Source organism: Maylandia zebra, linkage group LG6 (genome assembly GCF_041146795.1).
Source record: "Maylandia zebra isolate NMK-2024a linkage group LG6, Mzebra_GT3a, whole genome shotgun sequence".
Lineage (NCBI taxonomy): Eukaryota > Metazoa > Chordata > Actinopteri > Cichliformes > Cichlidae > Maylandia > Maylandia zebra.
In genome coordinates, this window is record NC_135172.1 from 28,926,959 (window position 1) to 28,946,530 (window position 19,572).

General features: G+C 41.1%; 1 protein-coding gene and 2 long non-coding RNA genes across 3 annotated transcripts in view; 1 reads left to right on the top strand and 2 right to left on the bottom strand.

The window, feature by feature from the left end:
* LOC101486661 (uncharacterized) overlaps positions 1–1,054 on the bottom strand; it is a 38,800-nt gene extending 37,746 nt beyond the window's left edge. Inside the window, exon 1 of the long non-coding RNA XR_013098984.1 lies at positions 82–1,054. This is a non-coding gene — a long non-coding RNA (uncharacterized LOC101486661). The remainder of the gene's footprint in view (positions 1–81) is intronic.
* A 1,745-nt stretch (positions 1,055–2,799) lies between these two features.
* LOC105941295 (uncharacterized) lies at positions 2,800–5,708 on the top strand. The gene is made up of 2 exons (XR_001167926.3): positions 2,800–2,948; positions 4,323–5,708. It is a non-coding gene; the product is annotated as an uncharacterized LOC105941295 (long non-coding RNA).
* A 340-nt stretch (positions 5,709–6,048) lies between these two features.
* Positions 6,049–19,369, bottom strand: utp6 (UTP6 small subunit processome component). Its single transcript, XM_004567817.2, has 19 exons — positions 19,111–19,369; positions 16,612–16,696; positions 16,478–16,519; positions 16,277–16,369; positions 15,912–15,959; positions 15,755–15,818; positions 15,471–15,589; positions 15,268–15,345; positions 15,092–15,173; positions 14,023–14,104; positions 13,731–13,909; positions 12,207–12,286; positions 12,018–12,095; positions 11,043–11,222; positions 9,109–9,189; positions 8,621–8,730; positions 8,390–8,456; positions 8,157–8,229; positions 6,049–6,632 (listed from the first exon to the last, which is right to left on the bottom strand). Exons 1-19 carry the CDS (start codon positions 19,200–19,202, stop codon positions 6,478–6,480), a joined length of 1,788 nt encoding a protein of 595 aa, XP_004567874.1. The 5' UTR covers positions 19,203–19,369; the 3' UTR covers positions 6,049–6,477.
* Between the last annotated feature and the right edge of the window lie 203 nt (positions 19,370–19,572).

Genomic DNA, 19,572 nt, shown 5'->3' on the forward strand with positions numbered 1-19,572 from the left:
ATACCGAAATATCTCTCGACTGCACGATTTCACTTTCAGAGCAAATAAGAGAAGATTTAATCTGCGCCTGTTCATACATACCCTCTAATCTGCTGCCTGTCGGTGTTCGAAGAAGTAGGCGACACCGTCGGATTGTAGTTACCTGTGTACCGGGCAGGTGTTCGCATCCCATAGCCCATATGGAGACCTCTTCACGTAATACGCGCCGACTGTCTGGTGGGTTTGTCTGGCTGCCTGGAGGAGATCGCGTCTGCATGCGAAGTTGAACTTCACCGTCCATCCACCACCAGCACCACCGCCGCCCAAGTAATATGTGATCACTTGGTGTTGCACGCATCCCAAATTGAGCAAGATTATCCTTTTGGGGGGGGTGGGGGCCGGGAACTGTCTTATGGAATAAGTCGGACAGTCCCCCTGGTCCATCTTTTTTTCTGTCTGTCCAAAGAGAAAAAACATGCAGACGCAACAGTGTCGAGCCTTGTGCCAGTCTCCCACCTCCCGCCCTCCCTCCCTTCCTTCCTTCAAGAAAAAAACGAGAGAGAGAGGGAGAGACAGCTTTTGCGTTTCCCAACGAGAGATCCCCCCGTGCGCACCCAGCCACTCACCCAATATCCATTCTGGAATGGGGGGCGGGAGAAAAAGGCACCCTGCTTGCGCCGCTGCTGCTGCCGCCGTGCTGCAGCTTTTCTAGAGCAGGATATTCCCAAACAGCTGGAAAGAGCTGATATATGGTGCTGCGCCCTCGTGTTGGGCCCTCCCCAAAATGGACCGGTACTAAGTGCTAACCTGGTTATTTTCAGCGCGTCACTGGCTCGTTTCCAATTATAGGTTTCCGACAGCGGCACAGCAAAGTGACCCCGTAGTCTTTACTACACTGCCCGAGGACCTGAAAACGATCGAGCACCACATACAGAGTAAAAACCCGAGCATGTGCGTTTGCTTCTGAACTGCACACATTCCTGCGGTGCGTTGGCTTGCCCGTCCACATGCGCCACAGAGGCCCCCGCGCTCAGCTGCGGTGTCCGGCGGCTCCGCGGCGGCTCGTCTGCGCCTCTCTCAAGGTGTTCCCCTTTTACCGATGCTGTGCGGGAGGCTATATACATCCCAGGTTCATCACACCTCTCCCGTTACCTCCCCGACCGGCAACGCGTTAGTGTGCCGCGACACCTGCTGGCTGCAGCGTGACGTGACACTTCATCGTTCTGTGTATGTTTCAAATGTAACCTGTATTGTTTCACGCAGATCACCGATCACGTGTCGCTCCACAGCAGGTGGTAATTACGGCGTGACAGCTGGATTCAGTCCGTGGCTCCGTTAAGTATTTTCAGTGAGATCATGACGGGTGTGTGTTTAGTTATAGTGCTCTGTGGGCCATTATTCCAGCCTCTCTGACTTCATTTACTCACTCTGGTCAAATATCTGTTGGTATTCTCTTCAGTTCATCTCATGTTCTTTGCGTCTTTTGCTTCTGTTTGTTCTTTCGTTTTCAGCTCTTTTGCAGTTAGTTATATTCGTTTATTTCGTTATATTTTTACTATATTGTTTGATTATTCTCTCAGCAACATTTAATTCTCCTTTGATCTTTTACATTTTGTTCTACATTACTTACACACAATAGTCTATATTACATATCACATCTATTTGACGTGTGATAGGCCTACTATATTCTATATCTCTGACATCTATTATATTTTCAATAAATTGTATATAAATATTGTATTTTCTATTACATTCAAGTTTTTTGCATAATGTGAAGGAGTACTGTCTTCATTTTGTTTTGATGACAGTAAAGAATACTGAATCTAGTTTCTGAGGTTCAGAGGTTAAGGTTTGGTATTATCATCGGTGCCTGATCAGAATACATGAACACTAAAACATTAAATTATAATCCAGTGCTAAAATGTTTATTTTTAGTTGAAATATGGTTTCATTAGTGCCATGGATTGCATGAGAAGTGGACAGGACGCGAGGAAAAGGGTTAATAAGATGTTGGAGCAGCTCGGTGAGGGTCAAGAGGTCACTGGACAACCAGCTCTCCATCACAGACAAACTACCTCCCCCTCTCCTACTGCACAATACGGAGCGGGACACACTTCTCCCTCAAACTTCTTCAATCCCACTACCATAATGAATGTTCTGGGAAGTCATTCCTACCCTTCCCTTTTAAACTTTACAGCAGCTCTCCTTTTTGTGGTGACAGGTGATCACACCTGTCCACACACACATACCTCTATATCAAACCTCCTTCCTGTTGTTTGTCAGACTTATAGTGTGCATGGTAATGCCATTTGCACTGCTCTTTGCTGGAATTGTCTCTTGCACATTTTCAGTGTTATTTTTTTTATTTAATCCCACTTATACTGAAAATCCTATTCTCTCAATGTTGCATAAAAAACTGCACTCCCTTGCATCATAAGGCCTTTGACGTGTGGCTGTGGTACTTTCCTGAACTCATGCTCCACTTTTAGTCTTGCTGCTGACGCTTCTGTGTGACGCCCTCACAAGGCATCAGTCAGCTGCTTCACCTCACTTCAAAAGCCCATAGTAATAACACCGGAAATTGGAGGATTTCTTATCAAAATAAACGTATGCCCTGACGCTCGGTACTAAAGAAGCTATTATTAATAAGAAAATCAATGATAACTTTAACCCGGTGTATTCAGGTGTTAGAGCCTTTCTCCAATAAATATATCTGTTGCCGTGGCCTCATTCCCTCATTGAGTTTTGCTATTATCGATTTAAATAGATAACTATTTAATTTTAAAGGTTCGGTCCGGAAGCGATGCCTCCGATCGAGGTGGACTTCTCGCCAACCAGCAATGACCGATTTGGTTCCTGACAAGAACACGCAGGTTTGCCACATAAACAAGATAATTCATTACTCCAGAAACAGCAGGACGGATGTTCATCATCGGCCTCATCATCGCTGTAGCATCTGACACTTGTCGGTGAGTTTTGGCTCCGTTTCGGAAACGTCTTCGTCGCGTTAGTGTTACAGCCTGAGCGGTTTGTGCGCAACACAACAACACGTCCCCCCTCAAACTGTGGATTAGGCGTGAGGTTTGCGAGGTTACTGATCCCACAAGGCCAAACGCTGTCATGCTCGTAATGCCAAGAATCCAGTGGGTGCGTGACGTCATCGCGCGTTGGAGTAAGGTTCGCGTTGTTTTCAGTAAAAAGTGCGAAAAAGATACGAAAGTTTAAAAAGGAATATATCAGTAGTTGGTCGTTTTTGTGTCAAGAGTTAAAAACTGGGTTAGTTTCATTCGTTAAAAAAGTCGTTATCTGGTTATTTCATTAGCAAAATAAAAAAATATATAATTTAAAGTCATCGCTTTTGTTTCAGTGAAATAAAAATCACGCAGTAAATGTTTAATTTTTAGCTGTGAGTTGGTAGAGTAAATTATGAAAGTGTGTACTTGAGCACAGGGGGTATTTATCTATCAGCATAAAACATGTTGATGGTTCCGACTTAATCCTTAAATTTTTGAGTTTTGTTTTATTTTTGTTTTTATTTTATTTTATTTATTTTTCCAATTTCATTTTAGACTTCATGTTGGGCATATTTTTTTTGTGATTTTCTTCCTTTTTGGAGGTAATAGAGGCAACCCAAACACATGCGATATCAGTGGAAAGCAAGGAGGTAGTAAGATATCTCAAATAAGTCAAAAGATAGAGACCAAGACGAAATGTCCATTACAGAGGACATAAATGAATAGGCTGGTTCTCAGGAGAATATATTAAAGTTCTCTGTTGGATACAATAGAATGCAATAATATCGAAAAACAAATTATCATTAATATTATACAATTGTTTATTCTGAAGGTAAAAAGCAAATTGTCTTTATCATTATTAAATTAATTTAAAAAATACAGTAATTGCATGATAATTATTAACGTACCTCAATCGCTTAAACAGAAGAGTTTCACTTGCAGACAGCTATCCATCCATCCATTTTCCTTGTCTTATCCAAGTGGATGTGCATGTCTTTCCACTCCTTTTCAGATACACAAACTAAATCTGAAGGTGTCCTGAATAAATTAAACAAAACAAAATTCAGGGTCTTGGTGTGGCTGGAGCTCACTCCACAGGTAGGTGGTTGTGTTGCAGGCTAAAACATAGACTAGCATTTACACCTTTCTTTCACCTTTATGTCTGTGGACTGTGGGAGGAAGTCCAAGTAGCCAGAAAGATCCCACACAGGCACGTGGAGAAAATGCAAACTCCACACAGAAGCCCGTTTCACAGGCAGTCATTATGCCCACACATCGCCATCTCCTCGCTGCACCATGTGTCACCCTCTTCTCTTGCTCTCTCTTTAGTGCAGCAGGGGCCAATAAGCAGCGGATGCGGTGGGCGTCCAGCTGCAGGCGGCCCTCTCAATGGTTTCTCCCACCATGAAGGCGCTGGTGGATGCCGTATGGGCGGTGTGGAGCATCGGGGTCTCCATCTATGACTACATCCACACCAGTGCGATGGAGGAGCGCATCCACGCCTTGGAGAACGTCATCACCATCCACCAGTTTGTGATTGGGCTGTTGTCTGCTGGCGTGTTGGTACTCTTCACCTACATCTTCTTTAAAAAGCTCTGAAGATGTGTGATGTGGAGGGCTGGGGTTGGCATGTGGGAGGTGATGTAACCAGAATTTTGGGTACATTAGAAATGCTCACAGGAGTCGTGGTTCTCGGTTTTGGTGTTCATGGAAGGTACGTTAGTATAGTTTCAGGTTTTTCTTTGTGTTTTTTGGCGGGGGAACACATACAAGCATATACTGTATTTATTCCTAAAATAAGAAAAGTGGTAGAAATGTGGAAAACACTAAAGATCATCAAGATATTAAGTTCATTTTTAACTGTTTTAAAATTTGGTCCAACTTTTTTTCCTAAACATGTTTTGTAGGTTAAAACGTGCTGAAGTACACGCCTTCTAATAAGCGTCCAACTATTTTTAAAAGGCTACAATAGATTGAAGTTGAAATTCGTCTGTTGATATTCATAAAATGTTAACTTTTTTTTCTTTTAATAGCTAAAATACTGAAATTGTAACAGTTTCCACAAATTTAAGGGTTATAAATCCTTAAAGACCATCATGAGCTGATATGGCTCCCCTTGCACTCTATTGCAGATTTTGCAGACTGAAGCTGCAGAGTAAAATGTACCCCTCACTGCATTAATATTTCTCAGGTTAGCTTCCCCCCACCCCACCCAAATTTTAGAAACAGGAAACCCAAGTAGCTCAACTCCACTTACAGAGAAATTTGCAGCTCTGCTTGTTTTTGTAGTGGGATCATTAAACATACCACTTTCTGCCTTAATTAATATTTTCATTCAATGAAAAGTCAGTTCAGGACAGAGATGATGTAGTTTTGTCTCAAAGATCTTCTACAGAGGACTGTCATTAATTTATCTCAAGCTCCCCCCAAAACTGCCACATGGACCTCATGTTAACAACCTGTAGGGTGTGAAGAGTAAACACCCGCACGCTCTCTGTATTTATCATTTTCAGTTAAACATGCTTTTGTCTAGTGATACAATTTGATACTGTAGGTCTACATGTGTATTTTCTACTAGATTTTAATGTGTAACATGATCTATTTATAAGCTTTTTCCATTAATATTGTTATACCTCATAACTTTCCTACATTGCTGTATAAACTGTAACAATTTAAAGTGTCCTTACACACTGTAAATATATTTTGATGTTGGCAGGTGTGGGTTTTTTCCTTTTTAGTTGGCCTTGAACTCAACATACATGTGCTATTCCCTCACAGAGTACTGCTGCTGCTGCTTCGTATTTATGGTTTGTGACCTTTAAAGGCAACATTTTGTACCATAAAAGGTGAGAATTAAGTGATACTTGATACTAACAGCAAACAATGTGTGATGCAAAGTATGCTTCAGAGGATAAAAGGATGTTTTTATCAAAATAACCGCTCCAATCTATAAGTGTTGGAACAGTGAGAGCTACCGTTACATGACTGCTTCGTTAAGAAAAAAGTGGTTGTGTAAGTTTACTGCGTCAGACAGACCATAACCCGAGAAAACACCCAAGAATGAAAGACTGTTTTAATATCATCTTCATAACAGCATTAAAATTTATCTTCTCAAAATGACAAACGTGTATTTAATGATTCTGGGCGTCATTACTGTGGGGTTAACAAACGCAGCACAGACCTTAAAACAAAAACGAACACCTGTTGTAAATTACGGCTGCAATCGATAAGAAAAAAACAAGTCTGTGAAAATGAGAATTGTTCTTGTAACATGGCTGGAACCTTTAAAGAGGAACGAGCAGGTTTATTTTGAATGAACCGCAAACAACAGAAACTGCAAAGCTGGGAACGAAAGAAATTCAGCACGGGACCAGTCTTCAATTAGACTGGGAGGAAGAATCACTCAGAAACGTGCTTGTTCGTCAGCTGACAAACCTCCACAAGGTATTTGTTGTCTGAACTCACAGCCTTGTTTTTCTGCTACTTATAAGTGTCCAGTCTGAAGGAGTGCATGTTTGGAAATGAATCTTTCTACACTCTCTCCTTCCAGAAACTTCATGGCTCTCCAGTGGATCTTTCCACAGTTCTCTGGCTGACCGAGGGGTCCGAGTTCCTCGCGGATGTACTGCAGCCACAGATCTTTAGAAAAACGAAACAGGAAACAGTTATGTTTAAAAAAAAACAAAAAACCTAAAGGTTCTTAATCTAATTGTATCTATCCATACTTTTACACTACAAGGACAGAAGTATTGAGCCACATCTCTATAGAGCTTATAGCATTACAAGTGTGATACTGTAACATGCCACTCACTGTCTTCCTCCCTGAGCCTGGCTCTGCCAGCGGTTTCTTCCTGTCACAAGGGAGTTTTTCCTCCCCACTGTTGCCAAGTGCTTGCTCAAAGGGGATCATTTGATTGTTGTTGTTTTCTGCATAATACTATTTATTTTTTCCTTTAATATATAGGTCAAACTGAGTGCGTTGAGGTGATTGTTGTTGTGAGTTGGGTCACCAAGTGCAAGGGCACATAATGCACCGAGACCTTCATGCCATGGGTTTCCATGGCTGAGCAGCTCCTGTAGGTGCAATATGGAGGTGGCCCGGTATTTTCCATCTCGTCTAACTTTGTTCTTTAGCGATACAGATTCTCTTGAACGTGTTTTACTCTTGTCCTCTGACTCAGTCTGATCAAATAACTCTAACTGTTGATTAGCTGTTCAGTCCAAACCTGTATTTGATTTGTGCTCACATAACATACAAAGACACATCCTCTCGTTTTGGCGATCTCTTTTTTAATCTCTTCCTCTAATTTGTAAATACTGTTCCTGCTGTTCAACCCCTCTGTTGGAATTGATATTTTTTATATTGTCATTTGTGCTTAGAAATATATAATCATTTGTACGCTGATAAAAATCATATCCTTATTAGGTCTGATAAGATTCTGTGTGCGCGTGTGTACCATGAGTTGAGAGGAAGCAGCCTCGACGTTATCATTTCCATTATAGCTTTAGAAACCAGAATCGTTCTGTTTCTTATAAGTGCGAGACCTTTAAATGTTCGTCTGAGACATGACCTGTTGCAAGTTCCTGTTCTTATCATTTAGCGAGACGCTTACTTCTGCCTTTCTGCATACCTCATACACAGTTTAAGTTCATTGAAAGGTCATATGCCTATGTATGGTACAGCTGTAAACACACACACATGCACCTACACACACCCACACACACAGAATATAGACACTGATGTTGTTCAGATATGCCTGCTTAAGAATGTCACATGTATTTGTAATTGCACATTCATGAATGATTGCTTGCTTGCTGACAATAAAAAAAGGGCTGTAGCGAAGGAATCAGTTGAAGTTTGCTAAGGACAGGTGAAGGCCTGGGCTGACTTCCCTCACGGGCCACAAAGACAAAGAGCTCTGTCTTGACTTGTTTTGTCGTGCAGTTATTGTGTGTCTCGTGTTCCAGCGGGGTTTGTGCCTAGATAAACTCAACACCCTCCACCACCCCAGCATCCACCTGGGTCTGTTTGTATTAATGGGGAGCAATGAGCTCACAAACTTTAATATTCGTCTTAAAACTTGAGCTTGCTGGCTGAGCTGAAAGCATAAATAACACCAGCTTTCCGGTTCATTCCAGCTCCTTAACCTGATTTAAATTCACCTTCATTGGAGGTGCCGAACTCCTGCAGCACCCTCTCATAGTAGTCCCTCAGATAGTTCATCTTTGGATTTTCCTGAAAAAACAACATTGTAATCACATTAATTGTTTTCACTTATCAGCAACATCAAAGGTATCTTTCCAGTGTCAAACTATCAATGAAGTCAGTACAACATAAACATTATAGTTGGTGGCAGGCAGAAGAATGAGGATGTCACTGGGCTTCATATACGTACTTGTTCCTTCTCGATTTGAATCATTCTGGTGAAAAACTCCTTGGACAATGGGCGGTTTTCCTGTAAGCTACATAAGAAAAATGCAATTTAATTAAAAGGTATTAAAGATCCTGAACGTTTATTTTGCACCTGCAGGTCAGTGCTTTGAGACCCGTTAAACTTATATGTTCCTGCTTCATTCATCACCTAAATTAAAAACTACATGAGCAGACAGAGTTATCTGATTTTCACCTTGTAAAGGTCTTCCTCGCCTTCTTGTAGCCTCCAGTGGAGTAGGACCAATCGAGGTAGCACTCTTTCATCTCCATGGCAACAGCCGGGACTGCAGACAGCAGACCTCTCTGGGAACAAGCAAGAGAACAAACTGTCTGCAAGGCATATCCTCATTTCAGAGGCAAAAACACTATTAATCTTGCCTGCTTTAGCTTTTATTGTTTACTCTTTATCTCATCTCTAGCTTACTCAGCCTTTTCTGATCACAGTCTGCCTGCTGTACTTTATATTACAGTGCAGGATCATATTTTATCCTGTCATTAACTTCTTATGTTGCGCATTTCATTTCTAACAATTCAAAACTGTGTTTCCAGCGTAACTCTTATCGATAAAATATCGGTGTAAACAAATCCACAAAAAATGAAGCGGATAAATTGCTCTAAATGCTGCAGGCTATAGCAAGATCACACTGCAGCTGTTCAAACGGCTGGATTCGGGTGCACTACCTTGAGGATGGCTTCTGTCTCCTCGGCACTCTGGCTGGCCTTGCTCCACTCAAACTGCAGCTGCCACAGTGGTAGACTCTCCTGTCAAGACAAGACGCGGTTACATGAATGAGCTTCACCCACCTTAAAAAATGTGAATGTACCTTACGCCTGTTCATTAATAAGCAACCATTAGGCGCACGCATTTTGTTCAGACACAAAACTTTCACGACTTAACACTGATGAATAACAACAACGTAAAACAGTCAATAAAAGAACTTCTGGATTATCGTGAGTTTGTATTAGAGGTGCCTCACTGTTAAAACACTTAAGCAGTGTTGACAGTCCAACCTGGGATATCTGTCATCAGACTGAGTGTTTCTATTAAACACTAATGTCAATTTTAAACTGGCACATCATTGCTAGCTTGTAAGAAACACAGCTACCAATTGGGTGGTCAGTTCTGATCTTTTCTAGTACCGTAAGTGGGATTGGTATCATTTAAAGTAAATATAGCAAGTGAGGGACACTATGCATCATCCGGTATGACACTACAGCTGATATTCACATTTGAGAAGCAGCAGGAACCAGAAAGAATTTGGCCATCCAGTGAATGTGTCAGAGCATGCAAAGCTCAGATCAGAATTAGTTACCGGGTTTTGCCATTATATGCAGAGATTTTAAAAATGAATAATCACTCAGGCAGCATCTGTTCTCAGCCAGGAGGGAAGGATCAATATACCTTCTGGAATCGGCATGAGTACAGAATGACAGGATAAAGAACGTGCTTACATTTTCACCATTGATTTATCTGCACTTCTGTGCTTTTCAATGCGGAAACTTAACATTGTTGGATACACAGGCCTCCAACCCTGGAGGTGTGTGCCACTTCTCCATGCTCAAACAGGGTGTTTTGTTCAAAAGAAAAGACTTGCATAATAAGCAGCTGTACTAATCCTCCTTCTCAGGGCCGTGGACTTATGAAACCCCCACCACAACAATAATCAGCTATTCTATTCACTGCTACAAAGGCCCGCGGCTCAGTCGAGGCATGCGTATTCATAGTTGTACAGAACTGTGCAACTATGAGGGAGGTTCAACAGAAAAATTAAGAAGAACGTTCTGACTACTCTGAAATATAGGAGAGATTGTAAGATAAGGTTTAATTCACCACTGACCAGAAGAGTACATAAGAAATTCTAAATGCTAATTTATAAGGTCAAACTGAGCCGAGATGGAAATCGGGCTTCAAATTATTAATGGTCAGACTCAGGCTGCTGTGTGGCCTCCATAAATATTCTCCCTTTTTTTTCCTGTCTGCACTGAACTGATTAACTGATATTAATTTCTATCTGCTCTCTTCTGTAGTTGGCACCTTCTTCTCTGTCCCCTCTTTCCTTGTACCCGTCTGCATGCGTTTCTAATTCTGGACCTGCTGTTCCTGGTCTGTATTTATTGGCCCCATCAACCTGCAAAATGTCTTTTTAATATATACACATGCATGTCTACCGTTTCCCTTTATTCTCTCTGCACTTGACACTTGTGACAGATTCCTGCCCTAAACCATAACAGCCCCCAGCTTCATCACTGGGGTAGCTTTTACCTTTAAAAAAGGTAAATTGATACACAAATATCTGCACGATTAAATTTAGTTTTTCACCTGCCTTCATGTGCGCTCAGGCAGATGAAGACAGTTGAGGAAATTAATATGACTGAACAGAGACTAATTAGGCCAAGGAGATGGCCCACTTATACAGCACTGCTGGTGGCTAGTGTGTGTATGTGTGTGAGTGAATCCATATGTCTCTTTTCTCCAAGGACAACAATTAAAGCGGTGCTGCCACTCAGTGTGCTGAACAGTGTTTATATGATAGTGTAAGATGAGAAAATTACTGAACCCCATTATGTGATTTCAGAAAAGCAAACGTGGCTCTCCCGGTCCAGTGTGTGTGTACCTTGGGATTAACGTGTTTGAGAGCGTCCTGGAAACACCGGCCTATGTCTCGGCTCCCTAGCTCCATCAGCGTCTGCAGGCTCAAACTCCACATGGTCACTGATTGGCTGTAGCGCTGCGTGGCTGTCATGGCAACGCTTGCTGCTCCCTCAGCATCTCCCGATGAGAGCAAGATTTGGAGCTGGTCACGTGGACAACATCAGGTTGGTTGATTCATACATCAGTAAAATGCAAGGTATCGTTTCCTTTTTGAATATAACCTGATGTTAAAGGAGTTTTTCGACTATCACCATTTTCAGTTTTTTTAAACAATTTCAGTCCCATTACCAGACAAACTGATAATCCTACACAGGAAACATAGCAATTGATTTAAAAAATACAGGCTTACAACCACCAGGATATCCATAAAGCCACCATGTGCTGGGTCTAAATGTGCACTCTGTTTACTTTGTTATTCATTATTGCTGGACAATGTGTGTTTGTCGCACCACCAAATAAATTAACAAACAAATACAGCTATTAAATAATAGTCACACAAACCCATAAATTACTCAGAGTGCTTGGTATTAGCCTCTAACCACTAGGCCAACAATTACCACATTTTTATTCTAATTGAGATTCTCATCATCATAGAACTGGTTTCATTTGCCTGAACGTCAGTGTGTTAGTAACTTCTGGCTGTCGGCCTCAGTTGTTTCTGCTTTTCCAATAACATGTTGTGTTTTCGGTGCAGTGCAATTACATTTTCATTCCGTGTTACCTCTGCTAGTGTATATCTGAAAGAAGAGACGACTTGCAAGGTTTTAAAGATTTTTGCTGTTCCTGTCAGACTTTGCCTGGCGCTGCTCTTACCCGACCAAAACGAAACGTGGTTTGAGCGAAATGAGAGCCGACAGGTCATCATTCAAATAAAGAGAAGACAGGCTTACGGGTGCCTAAAATTCCATTCACACATTGAAAAGAGGCTTTATCTCACCCAGTTCTTGTAGTAATTCTCCTTCAACAGCGAGCAGTCATGGGCACGCTGCAGCACTCCCAGCAGCCTCTCCTGCCTCTGTGATACAAACACTTGTTTTTACTCCAGAAAACACTGAAGCCATTGACATTTCTCAGCGTACCTGAGGAGGAAATAACTTCAGGCCAAACTTAAGGACTTTTCACTTACTTTTTCTTTCAGCTCTTGGACGTTGGTCTTCCTTTTCATCCTTTCCAACAAGAAAGCCACGTAGCAGGTCCACATTGGCTCTGGGAGGCAAAGCAGCAGTTTCTTATACTAACGGAAGCAGTGAATGAATACATGCAGGAACAAGGATAACATTTTACAACTTTCTGGGCTCCTTCTTGGAGGTTTTGACCAAAATAAAATTCTTCCATTAAAGCTTTTAACCCACTGCCAGCATGTGCAAATTAAATAAAAGAACAAGAAGAGAACAAGAAGAGATCATTCTTGTTTTGGTAATATGGGTGCATTGACACATAAAAAAGCTACACACACGCTCAGCTGCACATTAAAGAAAATACCTAATCAGCCAATCATATGGCAGCAATTCAATGCATGTAGGCACGCAGACATGTTCATGAGGGCCTGCTGAAGTTCAAACTGCACATAAGAATGAGGAAGGTGATTTAAGTGATCTCTAGGATTTACAGAGAAAGGCCAGAAAAAGAGAAAATATCCAGTAAGCGTCACGTCTCTGGGCAAAAATGTCTTTCTGACATCAGAGGAGACTACACCAGACTTCTTTAAGCTGACAGGAAGGCAACAGTAAGTCATTACAGACGTGGGATGCAGAAGAGCATCTCTGATGCACAGATGACACTCCCATCAGCTAAGAACAGGGAGCTGAGGCTACAGTTCACACAGGCTCGCTATAATTGGACAACAGAAGACTGGAAAAATCTTGAGTCACAATTTCTGTTGTGACATTTGGATGGCAGGGTGAGGATTTCACATAAACAACATGAAAGCATGGATCCACAAACACTTATGGCTGCTGGCATAATGGTGTGGGAGATGTTTTCTAGGCACACTTTGGCCCCTTGAATACCAACAGAGCATTGTTTAAATGCCACAGCCCACCCGTATGTATTGTTGCTGACCACCCTTTATGACCACAGTGTATCTATCTTCTGATGGCTGCTTCCAGCAAGACAAGGCACGTGACACAAAGCTTAAATCATCTCAAACTGGTTTCTTGAACATGACGATTGTATTTTATATTTGTATTTTATTGTACAGCACTTTGGTCAGCCTTGGTTGTTTTTAAATGTGCTTTATAAATAAACTTGACGTGACTTGACGAGTTCGCTGTACTCAAACGGCCTCCGCAGTCACCGCAGCTTTGGGATGTGGGGGTGAACACGAGATTAACTTCATGGACATGCAGCCAACAAATCTGCAGCAGCTGTGTGATGCTATCAAGTCAACATGAACTAAAATCTCAGAAGAAATTTTCCAGCACCTTGTTGAATCGGTGCCATGAAAAATGAAGGAGGTTTGAGCGTAAAAGGGGTAAGATGTCCTAACAAAGTGGCGTCTTTCTCGTACTTCTTAGTTTACCCACCAACTTCATTTGCAGATGAAGATTGTTACAATTAATAATTAATCACCAAAGTCTAAATCATGTCTCAACAATTCATTTTAAAATTGAAATATATATGTTCTCTCTGTGTATCAGGAAGCTCCTACCAGTGTTTAGACTCTTGACGCCCTCCTCATAGACCTGGCAGCAGCGCTCCTCTCTGCGGTTTATATCTGAGGCCCTGCCTTTGGCAGTCTGGAGCTCCTCTCCTGCTCCTGGGGCCTCCAGCTCCCTCTTAGCCATGAAATCCCACGTGGAGCTGTCATCTGTGTAGTTAGTCTGTAAGCTGGAAACAAGAGGTGAGATGAGGTTACTGCTTAAAGGTAACACTATGGAAGTTGAGGAATTCAGAGTTCATGTAAAAGAGAGTTAAATGAAAGCCTTTTGGAAGTAAATTACTCTTGCAGGATGGAGTCCTGGAGGTCTTTGGTGAAGTCAAAAATAGCCGCTATGTTCAGAAGTGAGATGACAAACTCTGCTTCTGTAGGATGAAAAGATGCACAAGTAGAGACACACGCTAGGTTGTTTCCAAAGCCAATGGCTTGTTCTTACTCACCACCATAAATATTTTTAATAGACAGTTGTCACATTTAGCTAAACTAAGGTCCAATTTTCCCCAGGTAGCAGGTCAGACATATAAATTCAATATTATGAGACAAAACCTCCTTCGCCGTAGTGGGAACGCCGTTCCAGAACAGTTTTAAGAATGTGACTGCGCCAGAATACATGAAAGTGATCTGCCAAACAATGATCACATCCCAGAAAGCATTCAAGTTGTGCACTGGTGTGTCTGGACTTTTGTTTCGGAGTTATTATTAAAAATAAAAATCTTACACAGTTTTTCCATGAAAAGTCCTTCCACATATGTAAGTCTGTGATTTCAGCGTTTTTTTAACAGGTATCCTGTGCTCAGGGTTGATTTCAATTGCCAATTCTTATCCCCATTTAGTCTTTACATATCCCACTGCTAAAGGAATTCACTTTAATGACAATATAGGTGGTCTTGAACTGAAATAAAAACTAAATAAATAACAGTTTGCAGAAAGAGTTTAAATCTACGGCTCTACAAATTATGTGCATTTTATTTAAACAATAAATGTGTTATTTTTAAAGCCCAGATTTACTAAACAGGCCTAAAGATCATGCAAGCACAATCCCTATATAGTGTACACAGGTGTGCTTAGTTTTACGGCGATTTATAAAAGCTGAGCTGTTTTCTTAACACACAACACAACTGCACTTTAGCATTAAGAGTTTGTTTTTTAATATTCTCTGTTACACCTGGAATTTTCTAACATCTGGGTCTTGAGGAGCAGTTAAGACCCTATGTGTGTTGGAGGCTACAGGAGAGAGTGCGACAGCATTATGCTGCTCTTAATATTCAAATGTATTTGCAGCATAAACACTTAAGTTATTTTATATTTTCTCATATTTGCACAGGCCTGTGAATAACCATTGACAAGCTTACCTTTGATTTTCCCTGTAGCATCTTTGTATACAACCTCAGCCAGTTTACCACTCAGGATCTCTGGAGAAAATTCATATTCACCCTGGAAGGTGTGAACAGTGAGTTTTAAATACAACGAGCAGCATATGCACGCGCTTACTTCCTACTGTTTTGTGTTTGCTTTGTTTCACGCTCACCAGGTCCATCTGAGCCTGCTCCAGCTGAATCTTCTGCTTCCTCAGTTTCTCACAATGCAGCAGCTCCATACGGAAATACTAACACAGAGTGGTTGGAGGATTTTAGACGAGCATGTTTTAAATGAATAAACTGTTGCTTAAAGTTTTAAGTCTGGGTTACCTTAAATATCAATAATAAAAAGAAGATATTTGGCATCTTTTACCTCCTGGTAGACTTTCTTATCATTTGGGTGGAATCGCAGCGCCCTCAGAAACAGGTGTCTGGCGCTCTCAGAAGAATTTCTATCCTCCAGCTCGCTCTTGGCAGCCATGATCCACAGAGCTAAAGCGGGACGGAAACAGTGTTTATTAACAGCATTCGTCTTGGTCATCTCCAAGATTGCAATCACAGATTTCCTGCCTTGGTTTAATTTATTTTAACGCACATTTCCAGCCACTAAACATCGGCAAATTGCAGTGTGTTTGTAATGCCCCCTTTCTTCTGTACCTGGTTTGTCAGGATGGATGGCAAGCATGGCTGAGAACACCTTGCTGATTTGGCTCTTGGTGGCCTGATGAGTGAAAGGGATCATTATAAGAATGAGAAGACACGGTGTAGAGCAGACTTATCTGACTTGAAGGCAAGTGATGAGATCTTTACATACCCATTTCTTACAGAAAGCAACGTGTGAGAGCCATAGCTGCACATCATCCTGCGGGGGAAAGAAGACGTGTGACTCTTCACTCCTTTCGGCTTTCATTCCTTTTGTAAATTTAAATCCAATGTAAAAATCTACAATTTTAACTTTTTTTTTTTTGCCATGTTTGTTAACAAAAAGCATCATATTACTTTCCAGCAATGGCTCAGTTACACATTAGATAATATCATACAAATTTAGAGGAAAAAATGTCTAAAAATGTTACAAATATTCGATACACATGGCTGAATTTAATAATCTGATGTTATAAATTAATTATTACAACCATACAGAATAATAATTACAGATTACAAATGCTCTATTTACACTACCTTCCACTTATTTGTTGCTCTTTTAAAGATGCTATTTATTCTGTGGATGATGGGGTACTCAATCTCCTCTCGCTTGAACTGGTAGTGTATGTGCTGAAAATGAAAAGGATAGTAGAGTCACTCTCAGGTGTGGTTTCCTGACAAATATAGTTTTTAATCACATGAGCTTAAAATAACAGATTCGGTATGTAGGATACTTACTGCTCTTCTCTTCTTGATCAGCTCTAAAACGTTGATTTCATACTATAAACAAAAGGAGAGTCTCTGAACATGATTCACGATCTTTACTTATTTATTGAAAGAAAGAAACATGATGTATCATCACAGCCCCCTACCTGAATGTATGCAATGAAGTCCTCCTTATTTACGATCAGCCTGTGAAGCTTGTACTCCAGGGCTGTTACCCTCTTGATTATTGATCTAAATGAAAAATAGAACAGAAGAATAATGTTGAATCAGTGAGAAGGACTTGCATAAACACACACGGGAATATTTTCACATGGAAATTTTAATACTGACCAACAGTTTTTTTATTAGGAGAAAAGAAAGCACAAAAGAAGAATGGGACATTTCGAAGTCAATTTTAGGAAATACAGCATAAAATGCATTTTTTGTACACTGAATTTACACTCACGGGCAGTTTTTAGGTGCACCTTGCTAACACTGGACCCCTTTTATCCTCAGAACTGCTTTACGTCTTTGGGGCATAGATTTAACAAGATGCTGGAGACAGTCCTCAGAGATTTTAGCCCGTACTGACATGATAGCATCACATAGTTGCTGCAGTTTGTCAGAGAACATCCATGACCCGTACATTTGGTGACCGTGGAGGCCATTTGAATACAGTAAACTCACTGTCATGTTCAAGAAGCTGGTTTGGAAAGATCTGAACTTTGAGACACAGTATATATTATTCTTCTGGAAGCAGCCAAAACAATGGGTACACTATGGTCCCAAAGGAACGTACATGGTCAGCAGGCTGTAGCATTTAAACGATGCTCAGTTGGGGCTAAAGTGTGCCAAGAAAATGACCCCGTGTGAATTGTAGCTTCAGTTTCACCATTACACCACCGCCATCTTGAAACGTTAATACAGGGCAGGATGGATTAGGGCTTTCATGGTGTTACATCAAATTTCTAATGTTCAATTATGGCGAGCTTGAGCAGACTGTAGCCTCAGTTTAGTGTTCTTAGCTGACAGTGACACCTGGTGTGGTCTTCTGCTGCTTCGAGATTCAACATATTGTGCGTTCAGAGATGCTCTTCTGCATACCTTGGTTGAAACAACTGGTTATTTGAGCATTTTCACCCAGAGAACTGTCACTCACTCAATAGCTTCTCTTATTCAGAACAATCTCTACAGATAGCTGCATAAGAAAATCAAGGTAAATTACCAGTTTCTGAAATACTTAGACCAGCTACCATGCTACGTCATTTATATCACCTTTGTTCCATATTCAGATGCTCAGTTTGAACTTCAGACCACACAGGAAATCAAATTATAGGACTGATCAACTGAATTTAAAGCAGAGCTTTCCATTAGGTCAGCTTTCTGCTCATTGGCTGCTCATTGCAAACAGGACGATTGAACAGCAGGTGAAAGAGGGTACAGGGCTGGGTATTATTTGCTCTTTCTGACATCATAAAAATCCAACAGTAGAAAAACTGTATTTAAAGCAATCTGGAGCCTAGTTTTACGCTTAAAGAGATTATTTAAACATTAGCCTCATTATTAGTAAAGGGAATAACTCCTAGTAGATAAAAGTTTAACCCCCACAACAGCTGTGGCTCAGGAGGTAGAGCTGGTTGTCCAGCAGTCAGAAGATCCGTGGTTGGAGTCCTGGCTCCTTTAGTCTGCATGTATCCTTGGGCAAGACAGTGTGCCATACATGCATGGCAGAAAAAAAGCACTCAAACAAACATGCGTGATTTTGTGAATGAAAGTTATACTAGAAAGTGCATTGATGCCTAACTAGAGTAGAAAAGTGGTATCAAGGTAGCATATTCTGTGACGCTGGACTTCCTGAGTTAATTTTCTTTCCTTTGCCTGGCTTCAAATCACCCTGGGAGTACTACAGAAGCACAACGCGTAGTCTGCACCAGATCTTTCATTCTCTGTGCCATTCCTGTATCAAACTTCTTGCCCGACTACTACAGCTTCTGTAATAAATACACCCAGTAAAGAAAATAGAGCTGTGTCCAAGAGACTTCTGAAGAAGAGGTCAAGTGTTGGAAAGTGATGACTTGTTGGGGTGTTTAAGACAGAAGGAATTCTCCTGACAAGTGCTGATTTCTATTGTGATGTTACACAAATATGGTGATGTATCGATATTCCTATAATGTATTGATCATCACCAGTTACTTTGAGATTCACAACCCTAACACTGATTTTAATTAAGGATGTAGATGTGCAACTATCTGCAAAAGGGATCTTCAATATTTCCTCCTTAAATCTTCAGGACGATATCTTCCATGTATTTCTGCTAACTATAGATGTCAAAAAGTTAAGTTCAGCTGCCCAGATTAAGCACTTAACTATATTTGCTCTTTATTTTGGGGAATTTTTTTTTCTCTAAATCATCCAAAATTTAATCAGTAGTAAAAACCGTTTTTTGTTGGGGTTTTTTTTTTTTTTGGAGAACAAGAAGATGATCAATAGACTTTCTCAGCTTCATCTCTCGCAGTTTCTCGGCCCTGTAATGTAAATAATTAAATATTTCACAGGTTCGAGGCCCTCTCTGAGAGTGCGTCCGAGAGTACGTGATGGGCTCACCCATCACCTCTTTTGCTATTTTCCTGGAAGACACAGCGTGTAAAGGCTCGGTGCTGCCTTACTTGACTTCTTTCTTGGTGAACAGTCCCACTCTCTCCAGCTGCTCCAGCTCAGGGATTCTGTCCTCGATCCGCTGCTGAACGATCTCCGCCATCTCGTCGAAGCAGCCGTTAAACGCTCGTGTTCAGCTGCTGTTTGGTAAAACTTAATAATGGTATAACAACTGTACACAGAACACCACGAGAGGCCAACTCTATCCCCAATTACACATGTGTGGAAGTTGTGACTAGCGGAGCTTCCGGTTCCGTCTGCAAATAGGTCCGACAGGAAATCTGAGCTGGAGGAAACCTTTGTTAACTCAGAGTTTTAAACTCCCAAACTCCCTGTTTCACAACGTATTAAAGATGAAACGAAAGTTTACCTGTCCTTTTATATTCGAAAACGATTTGGTGTATGTTTTCTCACCTCAGATTAATTTTGATATACACCAGGGGAACATATAGAGTGGGGAAAGCTTTTTTTTT

What these genes read in the sequence shown, in the direction of transcription:
- utp6 (XM_004567817.2), bottom strand. Translation starts at nt 19,202, where the DNA reads ATGGCGGAGATCGTTCAGCAGCGGATCGAGGACAGAATCCCTGAGCTG. An exon ending in TTCACCAAGAAAGAAGTCAA is followed by an intron (nt 16,697 to 19,110) that starts GTAAGGCAGCAC and finishes TTTTTCATTTAG; the next exon opens with ATCAATAATCAAGAGGGTAA. An exon ending in AGCAGGCTCAGATGGACCTG is followed by an intron (nt 15,174 to 15,267) that starts GTGAGCGTGAAA and finishes CACACCTTCCAG; the next exon opens with GGTGAATATGAATTTTCTCC.